The sequence below is a fragment of the Marmota flaviventris genome, chromosome 16, assembly GCF_047511675.1.
Source record: "Marmota flaviventris isolate mMarFla1 chromosome 16, mMarFla1.hap1, whole genome shotgun sequence".
Lineage (NCBI taxonomy): Eukaryota > Metazoa > Chordata > Mammalia > Rodentia > Sciuridae > Marmota > Marmota flaviventris.
This window is the reverse complement of record NC_092513.1, coordinates 69983794-70002926: the sequence shown is the minus strand read 5'-3', so window position 1 is coordinate 70002926 and position 19133 is coordinate 69983794. Positions and strand designations below refer to the sequence as shown.

Sequence of the window (19133 nt, the reverse complement as noted above, 5' to 3'; positions counted from 1 at the left end):
CCTCCAATATAGGGTTAGCTGTGCTAAACAACCTTCACTGTAATGTGCTCTAGGAAGACATCAAATGGGATATAACACAACTGACTCTCTTCCTGCACCCAAACTCCACGCTTATTTGTTAACCATGACTTGAGTTGGGGGTTTGCTTTTCAAAGCAAAAAAAGAGGATACAAAAAACATCCCTCTAGTGTATTAGCAGACACATAAAGACACTTTTTGTTTGGCAATTTGCTTTTTCTCATTTATTTTGGTGAGCTGGTATTTATTATCTAATTTAGTTTCCATCTCATAGGAGGACTGCCTGTATCTTTCCAAAGACAAAGACCTAAGCTACTCTCTACCAACACTCAATTCACTCACACCAAGAACACACCAGCATTCTCATGCAGTGAATATGAACATTTCTTATGCAAGATACTCAGTCCAGGCACACAGGGCCTCCTTTAGAAAGGGCTAGTGGAAGAAGGGTGTGTGTACCTATCTATGGCACCTAGGATGTGAGATCTGCATTCTGCATCCACGAAAGAAAAGGGAAAAACAGTTTCAGGGGGAAAAAAAGCAGTCATTTATTACATTTCAAATCATCACTGCCTGGGGCCCTCTGCGATTCCTTTATTAACTATTCACAGATCTTTGTGAAGACTAAGGCAAAGACTGGATCAGCTGAGTTGGATTAAGCTCTACTAAAAATACAAAAGACCTCATCCATGGGCTGAGACCTGAGATTCCTGGATTTGAGCTTGGCTCTGCCACTAACTAGAGCTCTGAGCTTGGGCAGGTGATGGCAGCTTTCATGGGCTCATCTTCCCATGGTGGAAAATGACACATTGTTCAGGCCTTGTCCCCAGCCTGAGGTTCTAAAGAAGCCTGAAAGTCAAGCAAGACCAGAAAAGACCGGCCACACCCAAGAGTATTAAGCCACACAGACATCCACTGCACCTCTACCTGGTACTGTATCATGGTCTCCACAGAAGAGAAGGAGGAAGAGCAGCACTGGGCTTTTCAGCAGCCCCTGTCGCTGAGGACTCTCCTTAACAGCAGGGTGCTCTGGTGGCAGGAGCTAGTACAGGTCTCTGTGAGCACTGTGGAAGGCCATTGTGAGAGCCACTGCCGCAAAGGCCCAGATGCCAATATTAGCTCAGAATGTGCAATGTCACACAGCCAAAGACCTGAGCAGGTGTATACACCCATGTATATAACCCACTGAGCTGTTGCTCCTCAGGTCGGAGATAGGAATAATATGAACATTAAATTATCTGTTGGGTGCTTTGTTTTGCTATTTGGTGGAACTAGGAATTAAACCCAGGGCCTTTCACATGCTAGACAAGTACTTCAATACTGAGCCACAGTCTCAGCACTTTTTATTTTATTTTGAGATGGTCTCACTAAGTTGCCCAGGCTGACCTTGAACTTGTGATCCTCCTGTCTCAGCCTCTGGGATTCCAGCATGCCTGGCCTAAAACCATCTGTTTTAATGAAGACTCTGCCAGAGTACGTCCTCAGCCTGATGAAGAGAGGATGGGGTAGTTCTTCTTAACAAGCAGAATCAATTTTTTCCACTGACTGAAGTTTATAATCTGAAGCAGATATCTTTGTCCTAATTCTTTGAGTTTATATGGCTCCTTCCTTCTCAAGAACTCTCTAGATGAAATAAAGCATCACTACAGCGAAATCCTACTAAGTGGTAGTGCTCAACTGCAAGAGATGTAGTAGTCTTTCCTTAAGTGAATCTCTCTGGTGCACAGTATTTACAAGCCTGAAAAACAGGTAATGCTCATATGTTCAAACACAGCCACCAGACTGCACCTTGAGGACAGTGACATGGCTCACTAACACAATGAGCTGGCTGATGGTGACTGAGTTGGAGCTTAAAAGCTGAGCCGGCAAGTTTTTTGTTTTCTTAGAGACTTAGCCTCCTGCTGAACAAGGCAGATGCAGGAAAGTCAACCTCTCCCACAATCCCGCCCAGTCTCCAACTCTGGGGCAGATTCCTCTTGTGCATTACAGAATCATGGTTGGTTTGCAGATGCCCCACAGATCCTGAGCTCATGGCAGGGCATGTGCCCTCTCAGCTCTGTACATGCAATGCTTGGCATATTCCTTCAACAGATAAACTAAACCTCAAAGCCAAGTATTTGAACCAATCAGGAAGAGTATACAATTGAAGGATTCTAAGAGTTTAGAGTGTACTTGGAAGACAAACTTCTGACAGCGTATATCCTGGAATATAACACAATTATAGAGCTCATCAACCAGTGTCAGCTATAACTATGCAGATTCTGCTTTGTAGGTAAGGAGTGACAGCCTGAGATCTATAACTTTAAATGGGCTCTTGGACGCTGCTGATATCCAGACCCCTCAGAGCGTCTCTAACCCAAGTCAGACCCATACTTTTTGCAAGAACCCTGCTCTAACTCTTTCTTGAAACCCATAGGCACACAAACCACTGCCAACTGTCTCCATGAAATGGACTGAGCCAAACAGTCTTTTCAAAGCTAGCGGCTCCTGCTTCCTTTTCCTTCTGGTTCAAAGGGCAGAACAAATTTTTCCTTAGTCCACCAAACAAGTATATTTGATTTCTGTCCATAGTATCACATGCCTGAAAGTGTCTGTGTCCAACTGGGCCTGTTCAGAATTTTCATTCTTTTTTTTTAAATATTTTTTTAGTTGAACACAATATCTTTTATTTTATTTAATTTTATGTGATGCTGAGGTTCGAACCCAGTGTCTCACCCACACTAGGTGAACACTCTACCACTGAGCCACAACCCCAGCCCTGCAGAATTTTCATTCTTTTTAAAGGAAAAAGTTTTCAAATGCTCTTTATCTAAATCAAGGAAGCCACCCTCATATGACTTTCTCTGAGCTCACTTTAAAAATACATGTCCAGGAGTGAGGGTGAGTAGCTCGGTGATAAAGCACGTTCCTAGCATGCGCAAGGCCCTGGGTTTAATCCCCAGCACCACACACACACCTCCAATGTGAGCTACTAAAGGTCACGGCTGGGCCCCCCCCACCTTCCCCAGAGTGCTCCCCTGTCACTGGCAGGGGGTGGGCACACCGTCTGCAGTATGGCACGTTGGGCTTGTTTCATGTGGCTTCACACTTTCTCCTTTGAGGGCAACTGTAGGATAGATGACCCCCAGCCCCCTGCACCTGCTCTCTGACAGATGCCACTGGCCATCTGCACTGGCCATCTAGTCAGTGCTGTTTTTTAAAATGGATCCAAGTATATGAATAGCTCTGGACAAGAAAATTCAAAGTTGAAAACCAAGGAGTAAAAAGTCAGTCTAACTCTTTCTCTCTGTCGGGACACCTCCACCCTTCCCGAAGCGGAAAAGCTGGACCTTCTGCCCAGGGAGCTGTCTGCCAGGGAAGGCTGCTGGGCCACCTAACCCCATTAGAAAGCTGCAGCTCCAGTTGGTCACTTCTTCTAGAGCCTGAAGAAGTGGCTCTGGAATGTTGCGGGCACTCTCTAGGACCACCACATTCAAGTTGATAGGCACTCCGGCTATGTCACCTTACCAAGCAGCCCCCTCTGGGACCTTGCTTTCCATGTAAAACAAGAAACCATAAACTTGTTCCTAATAAGAAGGACAGAAAGGGAGAAGATCGCTTCTCTAAATAGTGATCAAAACTCATTCACTTGCTGGATTTCTTCCTCCCTGTTTTAAAAATGCAGTCACCCTCCTAGATCTTCAGGGGTAGATGGCCTTGGTTTGAATGCTGTAGGGAACAGGTGTTGGGAGGGACCTGAGAGTGAGGCTGCTGGGAGGGGCTCTTTCCCCACTGCTCCAGCTGCAAAAGCTCCTCCCATGGTTCACTCAGCGCCCCCCCCCACCCCCCATCACTGAGACTTGACTGCCTGATGTGGCTCAAACTCAGTTTTCTAGCACCAAACATGGATTATGCGGCCCTCCCTTCGGATGATGGCCTTCTCCCCAGTATCTCCCTGCCCACACTCTTATTTGCCCTGAAAGAATAGCTTCAAATGACACCTCAATTATTCTTCCACAATGGAAATGACCTGTTTTTTTCTGAATTCTAAAAGTTGTTTTTTGTTTGTTTGTTTTGGGGTGTTTTGTTTTGTTTTTTTCCCTTAGAAGAGGTCAATATATCTGGACAATATTGAATCAGATGCCCCAATAAACAACAGCCAGCATGGACCTTCTGTGATTTGGGTCTCTATGGGACAATGGACCCTTCCTACATTTCTCTTGCATCACCAGACATGATGCTTAGTTTTTTGATTTGTTTTGTTTTTGGTACCAGGGATTGACCTCAGGGGCACTCGACCACTGAGTCACATCCCCAGCCCTATTTTATATTTTATTTAGACACAGGGTCTCACTGAGTTGCTTAGTGCCTCGCTTTTGCTGAGGCTGGCTTTGAACTCATGATCCTCCTGCCTCCGCCTCCCTAAGCACTGGGATTACAGGCATGCTCCACTGTGCCTAGTGATGTTTAGTTTTTGTGGACTGGATAAATAACATCACTTGGGTTCCAAAAATCTGTCTGAAGCATATTTCTCTATAGAGGAATAAAATAAAGCAAGGTTGTCTTGAGTGAATTTTATAGGCCATTTTAAAGGAATTCACTAGAAATAGTGAATAAAGCACGTGCCTAGCATGTACAAAGCCCTGGGTTTAGTCAGAAAAATAGAAAAAAGGGACTAAGCATTGGTATGGACTAAACTGTGTCCCTTCATATGTTTAAGTCCTAGCCTTTAGTACCTCAGAATGTGAATATATTAGAAACAAACCCATTAAGGTAAAATAAAGTCATATGTGTGGTCCCTAATCCAATATAACTAGGGACCTTATAAAAAGATAACGATAGAAATATTGGACACACAAAAAGACCCTGGGAGAACACAGTGAGAAAGTGACCATGTATCTGCAAGCTATGGAGTCAGTCTTAGGATAAAGCAAACCTGTCACCACCTTGATCTTGGACTTGCAGTCTTCAGAATCATGAAGAACAAATCTGTATTAAGTCGCCCATTCAGTTATAGCATTCAGTTATGCCAGCCCCAGCAAACTAATGTGAACACTGAGCCCCAGGGGCCCCAAATAAGGGAAGAGAAGCTCACAATGAAAGCATTTTGATAAACTCTCTTGCACCCCAGTTGAGCAGTCCAGCACCTGGAAGAGCCTGTTAAGGGCCAGGCACTCTGAGGAACTGTAAGTGACTGTAGAGCCTCAGAGCTTTGGATGCTGCCCTACATGAGGCCAGAGACCTATTCAACTTATCTCTCAGGATCCTCAACAAGATGTTCAGTCACTTAGAAAATGTGAGTTAAGCTACTGAACAAAAATGACAATGAAATTATCAAGAGCCCCCAGAGTGTACCACAGTATGGCAAGTACTGTCGCAAAGAACCAGTGCATATAATTTGAAAATTACACTTTCTCTGGAATTTGAAAAATAACCAGTCTCGGTATCCTTGACTGACCATTAAGTGCAGCATTCTTATGAGACACCATGGAGATTAAGAATTATGTTGATAGTATTACATAATATGTGTAAAGGAAGCCTACAAATTATTCTCCTAATGAGCTAGCTGTTTTTCTCTATGCTAAAGAGCATATCCTGGGCTACAATGACACAAAGGCTCCTGCATGAGGTCTTATCGAGTTTCCTCAATTCTGGTGACTGCAGCATTTTTCTTATAAGACAACATTTTTTATCATTTGCTTGTGTGGCCTTTGGCAGGTATTTGCTTGGGAAGAGGTGGCATTTTCCCAAGATGACAAAATAATGTGTGGTTCTAAATTCTAGGATCCAAGAACAAGCCTGGGAACTTGAGCTGATTCCTGCCTGTTTCTGGGGCACACCATGTGGTGGGCCATCAGCCATCTTCTCTCCTTCCTGCTGCCACTGCTGCCAATGATTGCTCCAAAGAGATGGAGGCACAGAAGGGTCCTGAGGTGCACCCACGCGGGGGTGCCGCTGTGTTCAGACCTCAACACACAAGTCCACCGGCAGTTGAAACTGGGACTGCAGCCAGGCTGGGAATTCCTTCATGCCCCTTGAAAGCCTGTTGTGAACACGACACTCTGTCACTTTACCTACGGGTGGGACTCATTCCTGCTGTCATGGCAAACCAAGGCCATCTGTGGATTAGCCGGCTGTCTTTACTCACATGATTCACAAAAATACAGATGCCTTCAATCATATTGATGCTGTGGGTGATGATAAGGCATTATGCACTCAGATTTTAATGCAATCAACAGCCTTCAAAACAGGCCGCAGCTATCATCTTAAATGTTCTAGTCGCCACATTTAAAAAATGTAATAAATAACAGGTAAAATTAATTTAATAATATGGTTTATTGGGTATACAGTTGTCTCACAGTGTATGTGGAGGATTGGCACCAGGAAACTCCCAGATACCAAAATCTGATCCTCAAGTCCCTTAGATGAAAGGGTGTAGCAACTGTATCACATCTACACCCATCCTTCAGACACCTCCAGATGACCTGTGATACCTAATACAATGTAAATGCAATGGAAACAGTTGTTTTACAGTACTGTTTAGAGAATAATAAGAAAAAAAGCCTATGCCAGGTGTGGCGGTGCACATCTGTAATTCCAGCAGCTCAGGAGGCTGAGACAGGGGGATCCCAAGTTCAAGGTCAGCTTTAGCAATTTAGCAAGGCCCTACGCAACACAGCGAGACCCTGTCTCAAAAATAAAAATATTAAAAGGGCTGGGGATATGGCTCAGTAATTGAGTGCTCTGGGTTCAATCCCTGATACTAAAAGGGAAAAAAAAAATCTGTAAATGTTCAATACAGAAGCAATTTAAAAAAATATTTTTGATCCATAGTTGAATCTATGGATGTGGAACTTGCAGGTACGGGGGCCAACTGTATGTGTGTTGGGTTGCAAAACACACAAAACACCAATTCAACATGCAATGATATTTTTTAAAACATGAAATAGCTTTCTTTCATTTTTTGTACAAAGTATTCTATGTATGAATTTTAACATTCCATCTCAATTCAGATTCTAAATCTTAATCAGAAATCCTTGGTTTCTCTTCATATTTCATAAGATCTTATTTCATTTGTCTTATAAGAAAAAGTAGATTTTTTTCAATATCTACGTTGTTCGAAACAATAACAGATTTATTGGATTTTTAAACAAATCTAATAAAGATTAAATTAAAATCCAGCTCCTCAGGTGCACCAGGTACACTTCCAGGGCTTGACAGCCACGTGAAGCTGGTAGCTGCTGTCCTGGACTGTGATCCCCGGGTACTACTACGTGCCATGGCCATGGCAGGGAAGTGTCACCTCAGGAACTGCAAAGACAAGCCAGGTATCACCTGTTTCTGGGGCTGAGAGGGATGGTGTGAGACACACGCACACTAGCAAGAGTGTGAGACAGCTTGTGCTGCACACTAATGCAGAGAGAGGGAGACGTTCCAAGGAGAGAAGAGCACGGAAAAGAGGCTAGTGGTGAAGTTTACAAATATTTGCAGACTGATAGTTCTGGTTGAGCATATACCTGGAATGGTGGAAATAAGGTTTAAAAAGGTAGTTTGGGGCAATACTGTGGACAGCATCCATCAATAGGCCAAAGAGCATTCTAAGCACATTGTCAATGGGGAGGAAGTTTCTGGTGAGAGTGGGTTTGAGCTGTTTTGGAAGCCTCACTTGGCATTCTGTGGATGATGCATGGAAAGGGGAAGAACTTGGTGGCTAAAAGACCAGTCAGCCACTACACTAGGCCAAGCAAAACATGTCGAGAAAATGGTGGAGGTGCTAGGAGAGGAAAGGGGAAAATATGATCAAATATGTACTTAAGGATCTCTGGACTGGCAATGAAGGGAGGAAATCTAAGAAGGGTGGAGGAGTCTGATTTTTTTTTTTTTAACTCAGGTTGCGTCTTAATTCTTCCTCTTCTTCTTTTTACCTTTATTTATTTTTATGTGGTGCTGAGGATAGAACCCAGTGCCTCACATATGCTAGGTAAGCGCTCTACCACTGAGCCACAACCCCAGCCCCAGTCTGGATAGTTCTTTAGCAATTAAAATAAGTAGTGCTGAAGAAAGATTAGATGGAAAAAAGGTATCCGAATAAATCTGCAAACAAAAATGATTAACATAGCTGGTTGTAGTGGCACAGGCCTGTAATACTAGCAGCTCAGGAGGCTGAGGCAGGAGGACTGCAAGTTCAAAGCCAGCCTCAGCAAACAGTGAGGTGCTAAGCAACTCAGTGAGACCCTGTCTCTAAATAAAATACAAAATAGGGCTGGGGATGTGGCTCAGTGGTCAAGTGCCCTTGAGTTCAATCCCAGGGGTTGGGGGGAGATTAAAATACATATGTGCACCTTGGATGAGGAGGAACCTTACAGTGAACAAGAAAAGGAATAGAAGTCTATTTATAGAGGTGACAAACTAGTAAAATGTACAACTTTCTTAACAATAATGTGCAGTTGGCTCTCCATATCCACAGACTCTACATCCCTGGATTCAACCAAGGATCAAAAGTATTAAACAACAACAACTACAACAAACTACATCTGTATTGAACACACACAGGCATTTTTCCTTGTCACAGTTTCCTAAACAGTATTGTGTAACAGCTGTTGATGGAGCCTCTGCATTGTATTAGGTATGATAAGTAATACAGAGTAACTCAAAGGATCTGGGAAGAGAGATGTAGGTTATGTGTAGATATCCTACCACTTTACATATGGGACTTGGCCATCCAAGGATTTGGATACCCACAACAGGCCTTGGAACCAATCCCTACACATACTAAGAAATGACAGCATACTATTGAGAAAATTCAGTTATGATACTATGCATTAAAAAGCAATGCAGCTGTTAAAAATATATTGCTCTTTGAAATAAGGCAGACTCAAAGTCAAAGCTTATATGTTTTCTCTTATATGGCTAGAGAGAAAAAAAAAAAAGAGGAATCTTATGAAAATAGAAGGGAGACCAGAAGGGTAGAGGGAGGAACTCTGGGGAGGAAGGGGGAAGTACTAGGAAATGAGATTGATCAAATTATCTTATGTGCTTATACGATACCAATGAATCCTACCATTATGTATAATTAAAATGTACCAATAAAAATATTGCTCTTGAAATGTATTAAGGATAACTGCTCATGACACAGTCTTAAAAAAATGAAGTTTGGATGATAAAATTCCAATTTTATTTAAAAAGGGCATAGCAGGGAGGATGTGAGAGGATGTACACGGAGCGTGGTAATCCTGGGGAGTATGACTGAGGGGTTCAGGGTTGTTTACATCTCATATTCTGCTATTATTTCAACTTGCTATAGAAAGCACATTGTTTTTACTTTTAAAAAAGCAGATAAGCTGGGTATGGTGGCATATGTCTGTAATCCCAGCTACTCGAGAGGTTGGGGCAGGAGGATCACAAGTTTGAGGCCAGCTTGGGCATAATACTAATACCCTGTTCCAAAAACAAAATGAAAAGGTTTGGGGTATAGCTCAGTGGAAGATTATATATATATATATATGAGAGAATAAAGAGAAAAGGGTAAAATATGTATTGGGATATTTAGAATAATGACTAAAAGGATATGTGTAAAAAATAATCTCTTGGTCATTTTTTGTGTGTTGTCATATTTTTATTTATCTTTTAATTTTTTGTGATGTGTGTATATGTATATGTGTATGTGTGTGTGTGTGTGCGTATACACACACACACACACACACATACACATATACATACATACATATATAGTTTTTTTGTTTTTAGTGCTGGGAATTGTGCCAGGGCCTTGTGCTTGCCACTGAGCGACATCCTCAGCCTTGTGGTTCTTACTGATACACACAACAGTTACATACTCATACATGTACATAACATAATTTGATCATCTCATTCCCCATACCTCTATTCCCCAGCCCACCCCTCCCTATCCCCTTTTACTATTTTAAATTAGTACATACAATGCCATACAAGCGGGCCTCATTGTGGTGCAGCCGTACACATAGACAGCTGATTCTGTTACCTTCTTTCCCCACAACTCCCCGCTCTCGATCCCTTCCTCTAATCTCTTGGTCTCCTCCCATTTTCATGAGATCTCTGGGTCATTTTTATTTTTTATTTATAAATTTTTAAAATATTCTAACATAAATGTTTAATATTTCTACAGTCAGAAAAATGTCACAAAGTGAGTAATTTACCCCACTGAGGGCACGATTTAAGTCTCTCTGGAAGATCAAAAGTCATAGGGTGAGATGCTCTTTAGAGATGTTGATCTAATTTCTTTTACTTGTGTGACGCTCATGCTCACCTCTGTTGTTGCTGTGGCTATTTTATTATTTTTTTTAATGACTTCCAATCAATGTGGCAAAAAAAGGAAAATCAAGGCCAACCACAAAGCCAGCCTTCCTAAGACAAAAAGCCTCTGTAACCGCGGGGTGAAAACCTGAGCAGGAAAACGTGACTTCTGTCATGAATGACTTCAGCTGCTGGGGGCCAGAAATGTTGGAGAACAAAGACCACGGAGGAGTCTCACTACCCAGTCGCCATTCCAGGGCAGGCATGCTAGGAACTTTACATCATCACCATGGGGACGAAGGACAAGGCCTCCCGTGCACCTGAAAGCTTCTGCAGCCTGAGGTCTCAGGTCCTCGCCACACCTTTTGCTCAAGTGGAAACAAAAAGAAACTTTCCAGGAGTCTGGAAGGGCTGAGAGCAGACCAATGACCAGCAGCCACAGAAAGGGAAGAGGAGATGAAAAGGTGCGCCACCTGGTCACCCAGCGACAGGACACTGTGCACCAAATCAGGGTCCTTCTGTCTGCTGCTGTGTTTTTACTAAGGAGTTCAGGACCCAAGGAAATAGCAGTTATGTCTAAAAGACAATTTACAGCCAGCTGGCCTCTTCGCACCTGTCTGTTTCGACAGCAGGGCATCAGTTCATAGCAGGGATTCTTAGGGCTCACACGGCAAGCTGGCGCTCACGCAACCAGATCTTGGAAAGAGCACGAGGCTCACAGGCAACTCTCTCCCTGCCACCGCCCTTCCCCCTTTAATGAAAAACAACAGCCTCCTGGTCCTGGCAAACCCCTCCTCTCCAGGGGAAGGTACAGACCCACAACCCAAGTGGGACGTGCCAGCTCTGGGTGTGAGATTAAGAACGTTTTCTTTTTCGTTCCCTCTGGGCTAACTGCTGCAAGTAGCTGCCTTGTCCCAGGCCGGGAAGTCTGGACACCCTTACAACACTCTGGCTTAGGAAGACAACCGTAGGCAAAGGGCTTCAGACTGTCCCCGAGCCCATCTAAAGCATGAAGGGCCAGGCAGCAGTTCTGACCAGAGGAACCTGAACCCGCTCTCCCAGGATATTCTGCATGGGGGTGACCTGGTCTATAAGTCACCTTCTTAGAAACTGAAGGGCCCCGGAGCTGCCTTGCTCCACTCCATTTTGTTCTATTGTTAATTCTCTTTTGTTCCCAGAGGATTGGGCCAAATAAATAACTTTTAACAAGTGACATGCACTCCTGAACTAAAGGCAGAAAGTCCTTTTTTAGGAACAAGTTAATGATGGCTGGTGGCAGACAATTTTCCCAAGTGATAGGAAAGAATAGAGAAGTGAGTTGAGGGATGAAAAGGTAATGGAGACACCCTGCCCCCAGCTCCTTCATTTCATGGATCACAGACATTGATTGACACTCAGACACTCCCAAGGGGAAGCTCATATAACCAGCCATGAAACCAGAAACAAGTAGGTCACAGGGGCTGCTTGAGCTGGGGCAGAGCTTCTCACTGCCATGGGAGTCCACCCTCAGCCACTAAAGCCCACCACAGTGGTGTGCAGCCGCCCTCACCCAGACAGGGAAAGCTCCAGGCCAAAGCGTCCTTTGACTACCTTGTCTGGGATGACACCCTCAGATTCCCCAGGGCCCAGTCTCTTGCTTGAGTCAGGATTTGGGTTGGTGAGGGGCCTGGGCTGCCCAACAGGCTCTAGGAAGCTCAGGACCCGGATGAGGGTTGGGGAAGAGGAGGTTTCAGGTCAGGTGACTCAGATGGGACTAGGGCTGGTCAGGAAAAGGCGTCTCCCTCAGAACCGCCCATGGACTGAAAGGGAAGGAGAAAATCTTGACTAAGAGTGAGCCCCAGGCCCCAAAACAGAGAAACAACTCTAAGCAGATAATACAGGTGAGGCCAGCCTGAAGCAGGAGGCTGTTGCATACCGGGGAGGGAGGCTGAGAGGCAGGTGTACTAGAGAAATAAGGGAAATGAAAGCTGTCTGCCTATTTGGCTACATCCAAAGAGTAGAGCTAGAGGTCAGCTGCCCAACCCTGGGGGCATGAAACTGTTGCCTGGTGACACTACCCAAAATATGCCCCATGCTCTGTAAGAACCCATTTAACACACAATGCAGAGGATAGCATCATGTCTACTGTTCTGGTTTGGACATGAGGTATCCCCAAAAGCTCCATTGTTAATGCAGGACTGTTTGGAGGTTAAGTGATTGACTGTGAGAGCTGGAACCTAATCAGTCCGTCCTAGTTTGAAGGGCCTTGGTGGTAACTGGAGGTGGGGTGTGTCTGGAGGAGGTGAGTCACTGGGGACGTGCCCTGGAAGGATGCATCTCCCCTGTGGCCACTTCCCTCTCTGTTTGTCTCCTGGTCAGCTACGAATGGAGCAGCACTCCTCTACCCCACCCTTCTGCCGAGATGTGCTGCCTCGCGTGGGCCCAGAACAATGTACTCAGCTACCTGTGAACCCAGAACCCTGAGCCCCCAAATAAACCTTTCCTCCTTTAAGTTGTTCTTTACAAGTATTTTGGTTACGTGTCACAAAAACCGACTAACATCCACCCATAGCATCACAATAAATTGAAACAGTAGCCATAGGAGTGCCCTCAAATGGCACACTGAAGTGCAGTGTTTTCCTGACTTAGGGACACTCCACCTCAGCAAGATCATTACGTTTATGTACATGTACTAAAAACCATAGTCATGATTGGTGGGCTGAGCAGTCTGCTCTCCACAGACTCCTGAAGCAGTTATCTTGAGCATACCTTTGGCATTCCAGAACTCTCAAGCCAGTCTCGGAAGATGTTTTCAACAGATAGATCCTGCCTTTGAGAAAACAACAAAAAGTAAGGGATTAAAAAGTGACAGCGCTTACTACACAGACTGCTTCCCTCTCAATACTCAGGCACGTCCCAGCATTGTTCTTCCAGAAGGAGAGTTTCTTTGGAAAATGAGCAATGCTACCCTGGGTTTAAATGTGGGAGGAAACCTGATCAAATCAGTTCTCTCCCATCAAGCACATTAACTGCATGTGGAAATGAAAGAACCACAAGCACACCATGGTAGTGGGTTTTCATGCTTTCAAAGAAAACTTCTGGGGCCAGGCTGGTGGCACATGCCTATAATCCCAGAAACCCAGAGGCTGAGACATGATGATTGCAAGTTTGAGGCCTGCCTGAGCAACTTAGTAAGGCCCTAAGCAATTTAATGAGACCCTGTCTCAAAATAAAACATAAAAAGCACTGGAGATGTGGCTCAGTGGTTAAGATGAGTCCCCCTCACCAAAAAAAAAAAAAAAAAAAAAGAGAGAGAGTGAGAGAGAGAGAAGAAAAGAAAAAGAAAACTTTTGGTTGGGAAAGTCAATTTGGGAGGGTAAGGCATACTCCTAGGACACATTAGTCAGGAGTGCTTCCTAGAGAGCAGTGGAGGAAAGTGAAAACTGAAGAGTAAAAGCACTTAGTGCTTCAAATATAAACTTCATTGTAACAAACTTTATAATAACGATTTTTACTGCAACAAGCAAAAATAATGCACACCATTATCAGACCACAGAGAGGCTTAGGTATATGGAATTAGTATAGCTTCCACTATCTAATTTTCAAGTAGGCCAACATCAAATTGGCTCAATTTAAAGATTGCCTGTTACATCAAATGAAATTTATTTATTTTTTATTTTTTATTTTTTTTGCTTTCATGCCCTGCTGACTTGTCTACTCCTTAAAATTACTAAGTATATATTTAGGAAGGGCAGCTCCGAAGTTATATCTTCCCATCTTCCCTGGCTAATGAAGTTTAAAGCAAACCCATTCCCTTCTTCCCTCTTCCAGATAATTCCTACTCATGCCCAGACTCTCTGCTTTCAGAGAGGCCCTTCCTGGACTTCTCAGAGACTGAAACAAGGCTTCCCCTGTGCACACAGCACCCACTGAGCTCCCTATCCTCCATGTCACAGCATTCAGCCCAGTTGGCAACTGACAGTCACTCAATCACTTGACTTTCACTGTTTCCTCCCAACAACGAATCTCTCGGGAGCTAATCCAGCACTTAAAACAGTCCCTAGTGTACAAAAGAATTCCTACATAGATTTTTTTTTCCTTGAATGAATAAAGACACATTTTCACTGTTAACTCAATAAATATGATTTCTTTTAAAGAGAATATTCACCTTTCCCAGCAAGATGTTCCAAGTTGTTAAGCTCTGTATCTTTTAAAATTTTGCAGACATACACGTGCATGTGCACCTGTACATTTCCTCCCTTGCTTTTAGAATTGTGGAAGCAGTTGTGGAAAGATGGTGTTTTCTGCAATGTTAAGGTGCTGGAGGGCCAAGCCCTGCCCCCCTGCCTCATGGGCAGTGTGGAGGAAGGAAAGCAGGAAGGGGCTGGAAAAAGAAGGGATAACTAATTCTGTCTTCCTTTTCTTTCTCCCACTGATCACTGGTGCCCCCTGTCTTCTCTGTCCCAGTAACAAGTTAAGGATGCTCAAGAAGGCAACCACTGCTATTTCAAAACAGAAAAAATGCAGGGAGGGAAAGAAGACCATGTAGAGAAAGGGGTCAGGATGCACATGGATGTTGAGGTCCCTCTGTGGGACTAGTAGGCAGAAGAGAGAGGATAGGATACAAGAGGGCAGAGGGATGACACCACCTCTCTAGGTCATCCCTGGACATGCCTCCCAGGAAACCCAGTGCCACGAGCAATGACTGATTGGCCAGGAAAGGAGAATGTGGCTGGCTGGACACTTAGGGAGCAGCAACACTGAAAAGGTCAGAGAGAAAATGGGGCTCTGACCCCAAATGTGGGCAGGCAAGCTGGAGTTCCCACCGGAGCCTCTGCAACAGCTCAAAGCCCAGGGCTGCTCAGGGGTAAGGGCGGGAACTTGACTCCTTCACCAAATGAAGTATCCTCCCCAGGGGCACATGTGGAGGCAGGTAAGGTGGGGTCCCCTGCAGCCATTCTAAACATGAAAAGGTCTTCAGTTTAGCAGTCTTGGTACCATATAAGTGATAAAAATTACTCTTTTCTGCCAGTCTCACACATTTCACTAGGAAATAAAACGACATCAATTTTCCTTAGACACAGGTAGGACAATGTCCTTCACTGACACTGTTTCCAGCCACAGAGGAGATACCGTGTCTGACCTTCTGGGGCAAAACCTCTGTCCCCCATCTTCTTGACACTGAAGAAGCCGGAGTGAGGGGCCTGCTCCTGAGCTGAGCTGAGCTGCACGTGGCATCTTGGGAAAGGGGTCTCCTCAGAACTTCCAACACCAAGAGCAAGAAGCAGGCTTCGGAAAGGATGTGGAAAGGGCAGGAAGGATGATTCAAGGGCAGGTGCCCTGGGCCCAGGAGGGAGGTCAAGGGAACTGGGATCAAATGTCCTGAAGAAAGACGTTTGGGAGATGACTTGATGGCCACGTTCGAGTGATTTTGCAAAAGACAGCGAACAGCTGCTGCGCAGCACTGTGGAGGTTGGACATGAGGACAGGACGGGAGTCTCCTGTGAGGAATTTTCACTTATGGACACTTCTCTAAGCGGCCTGGAGAAGGGGCTGCAGTGAAGGGCTGGAATGTCACTGAGAAAGGCCCAAAGCCCTCGCCAGAGCGGGAGGAGGGCAGGAGAATGTCTCTGAGTGGTGGACACTCGACGGAGGTCCACTGGGCCCAGGTTCTGCGGAGAGCTGGGATGGAAAACCCAGCAAGTGACTGAGAGACATGTGACAGACACCCGTCTGCATGCCAGCAGTTCTTGCAAAGCTGGGGCTCAACTGCTGTGGAAAGGGTCCACCTGCCTCTGTGGGACAGGGAAGGAGGACGGTGGGAGGAGCACCGCAGAGATTCTGAAAGGCGACAATGCCGGAAGTATGTCCTGGTGGGAGGCAGTGCTGTCTGTCCTGCCCAGGGCAGGAAGGGAAGGGATGCACAGACAGGGAGGGCCAAGTTCCACTCAGCCCAGCTCAGGCAGAAATGAATCAGGGTGTCCTGTGAGGACTTTGGAGGCCTCGCGGCTGAGCCCTGGGCCTGCCACGGAGGCTTTGAAGTGGCTGTAGAATGAATAACAGGAGAGCAGGGAAACAAGGAAGAGTACTTGAGGGAGAAGAGGCTGGAGGCAGGGAGACCGCAGGGGAGGCTGTTGCTATTTCAACAGGAGGCAGTGAGAGGTGAACTGGATGTGGTGTGTCGGGGTAGAGTGGAAGGTGGCATCCAAACGGTCCTGTTGGAGGCCTGGGAGACAGTGTGGCATCCTGGGCCCCATCCATCTCTGCAGGATGACCCTCCACAATCTGTCCATGCCTTGGTCCTGTCACCTCTGAGGCTCTGTTCATTGATGAGTGCTAAGGAGAATTCCACTTTCCCATATCTGGTGCTTGTGCACATTCAGACATTGTTACATAGCAGCACTAAAAACAAAGCAAACAAAAACTCCTCTATCTCCTCAAAAACTAGGGATGAGACCACCATACGACCACCATGTTCCACTCCTCAGCTAAATCCAAAAGATTTAAATCAGCACGCTACAGGGCACATCGATGTTTACAGCAGTGCAGTTCACAACAGCCAAGCTGGGGAACCAATTTAGGTGCCCATCAACAGACGAATGATAAAGATAAGGTGGTGCATATACACAATGAGGTTTTACTCAGCCATAAAGACGGATGAAATTATGGCATTTGCTGGTAAATGGATGGAATTGGAGAACATCATGCTAAATGAGATAAGCCAAACTCAGAAAGCCAAGGGTGGAATGTTTCTTGGGTGGGGTGGATACATCTGCAGTAGAGGAAGGAGGATGATGGGGAGGAAGGAGGGACAGGAAAAGGGAAGAATGGTAGAATGAATCTGACCTAACTTTCCTATTAGAGACAGGAGTATACCACAGTGAATCACACCTTTATGCATATCCACAAGGCACTAATTAAAAAAAAAAAAAAAAAACTACAAATAAATAGAAGAAATTATAAATAAATAGAGTAGAAAAAAGGGAACAGGGGTATGATGGAAGGGAGGGCAAAGGAAAGTACTTGGGACTGATTAGAAGGAATTATATTCCACTTCCACATAAAGGCACAGAAGTAGCAGCTACTATTTATTGAACATCTACTGCGCACCAGACAAACTTCATCTAAACTTCCAATAACTGCAAGACCAACAATTCCGTTTCCATATCAAAGCTGACCAAATACAGGTTCTGAGACGTTAGGGAACATGTCCAAGGGCATGCAGGTAGCATCTGCCCGGCCGGGATTCAAACCTAGGCTGCCTGTGAAGCCCTGGCAACTCCTTCTGCTCTAAACTTAGGCCTCAGAATGAGCTGGTCCTGTGTAGGCAGACAATCCTGCAGGAGAGCAGAGCCGCCGCCACTCCCAGCACCCCAGCTTCTCCCTGTCGCGCTCCTGCAGTAGCTGTGCTGGTGCCAGTCCTCCTACTACCGTTTAGGAGAGGGGAGAGAGCCATGGAAGGGCAGTGGGAGGGCAGGAGTGCTGCCCCTGATGAAGAGGGTATGTTTGCTCAGATCACTTTCTTTTGGGAAGCTGTGAAGCATCTTACACCCAGCATCACGTCCCTCCTCATAACATCCCTGAGAAGTGCCGTCCATTGTTGTGTGGTGTTTCCCAAGCAGATGGAGAAGCACAGGCAGCACAGGAGGATTCTGGAGAGAGTCAGCAGCGACAGGCTCCTCAGCTCACAGGCTTGGGGCAGGCAGCCCCAGCACCAAGCTCGCCTGGGGCTGCTAAGGTGGGGTAAGCATTCACTCCTGCTGCTTAAAACCACAGCCCTATGGAAAGGCTGTGTAAGTGGCCTAACCCCCTCGGGAACTGGCAAGAACTGCTGAGAGTACTTAAGTCGGCTTGTAGACAGCAGTGCTGAGGTCAAAAATCGACTTCTACACTTCTGGACATTTGGAGTCCAGGCCAAGGGTAAAGTCTTTCCCTCTGAGATCATGTGGCTTAGATAATCACAATAGAGGAGCAGAAGCATTTCCACCTCGCCAGGACCCAGGACTTACAGGAAATTACTCTTCTGCATGTCTGATCACTATGGAAATTGATTTTACACAGATAGCTAGAAGTACGCAGACCCCAGACGGCCAGTCCTCCATCAGCACTTCCCACTGCAGCCTGAGACCGGCCACACCCGCTCCTGGGCCTCCAGGGTATCTGGAGCTGCAGGTGGTTTTGCCTGCTGGCTGGCTGGCTCCCTGCTGTACTCCCACATCCTAGGGGGCAACTCTGAGTCTCAAGGTCTGACCACCAATCCCTTGGGGCTACCAATGCATCACACTTAGTTAACACAGCGGGGGAGAGGATATGCTAGCCATCCTGGCAGGATCCTGGTTAGAAAAATAAGCTGTGTTTAAAGCACACAGAGTGTCCAGTTGTTCTCTTCATGATGTTAAAGTAAACAGAAATAAACATCAGCTTGCCTGAAAATGGTACTGCACATGCCCGTATGAGCTGGCTCAGTTGAGTTCTGAGGCTGGGGTGACAAGGATGGGGAGCTGATTATTAGGCACATCTGCTACATGTGACTGTCAACCTGCTGCTGAGCAAGTGAAGTGCCTTTTTCACTCCTGGCTCCTGCCTTCAACCTCCTGAGATCCTAAAGATCACATTCTGCCCGGTGTGGTGCCCCACACCTATAATAAGGCAAGTGCTCTACCACTGAGCTACAACCCCAGCCCTTGGCAGGACTTTTGATTCTTAAAAATCCAAATACTGCAATGATAACTTTTTACTAATGATGTCAGCAGTTGGGGAGGCTGACTCAGAAGGATTGCAAGCTCAAAATTTAGCGAAGCCCCAAGCAACGCAGTGAGACCCTGTCTCAAAATAAAGAGTAAAAAGGCTGGGGATGTGACTCAGTGGTAAAGCACCCCTGGGTT

The 19133-nt window shown here is 45.5% G+C and overlaps 1 protein-coding gene across 10 annotated transcripts in view; it reads right to left on the bottom strand.

Moving 5' to 3' along the window:
- The window catches only part of Aopep (aminopeptidase O (putative)), a 306012-nt gene that overhangs the window by 84920 nt on the left and 201959 nt on the right, over nucleotides 1–19133 (bottom strand). For 7 of the 10 annotated variants that reach the window (XR_011704742.1, XR_011704744.1, XR_011704743.1 and 4 more), the window contains one exon: nucleotides 13018–13078. The exons of 1 other annotated variant lie outside the window; for it this stretch is intronic. Coding sequence is in view for 3 of the 9 variants with exons in the window: in XM_071602504.1 (XP_071458605.1) it covers nucleotides 13018–13078 (61 nt within the window). In the remaining 6 variants the exon portion in view is untranslated. The remainder of the gene's footprint in view (nucleotides 1–13017; nucleotides 13079–19133) is intronic. 2 more of the 10 variants (XR_011704747.1, XM_071602506.1) reach the window with 1 other exon arrangement.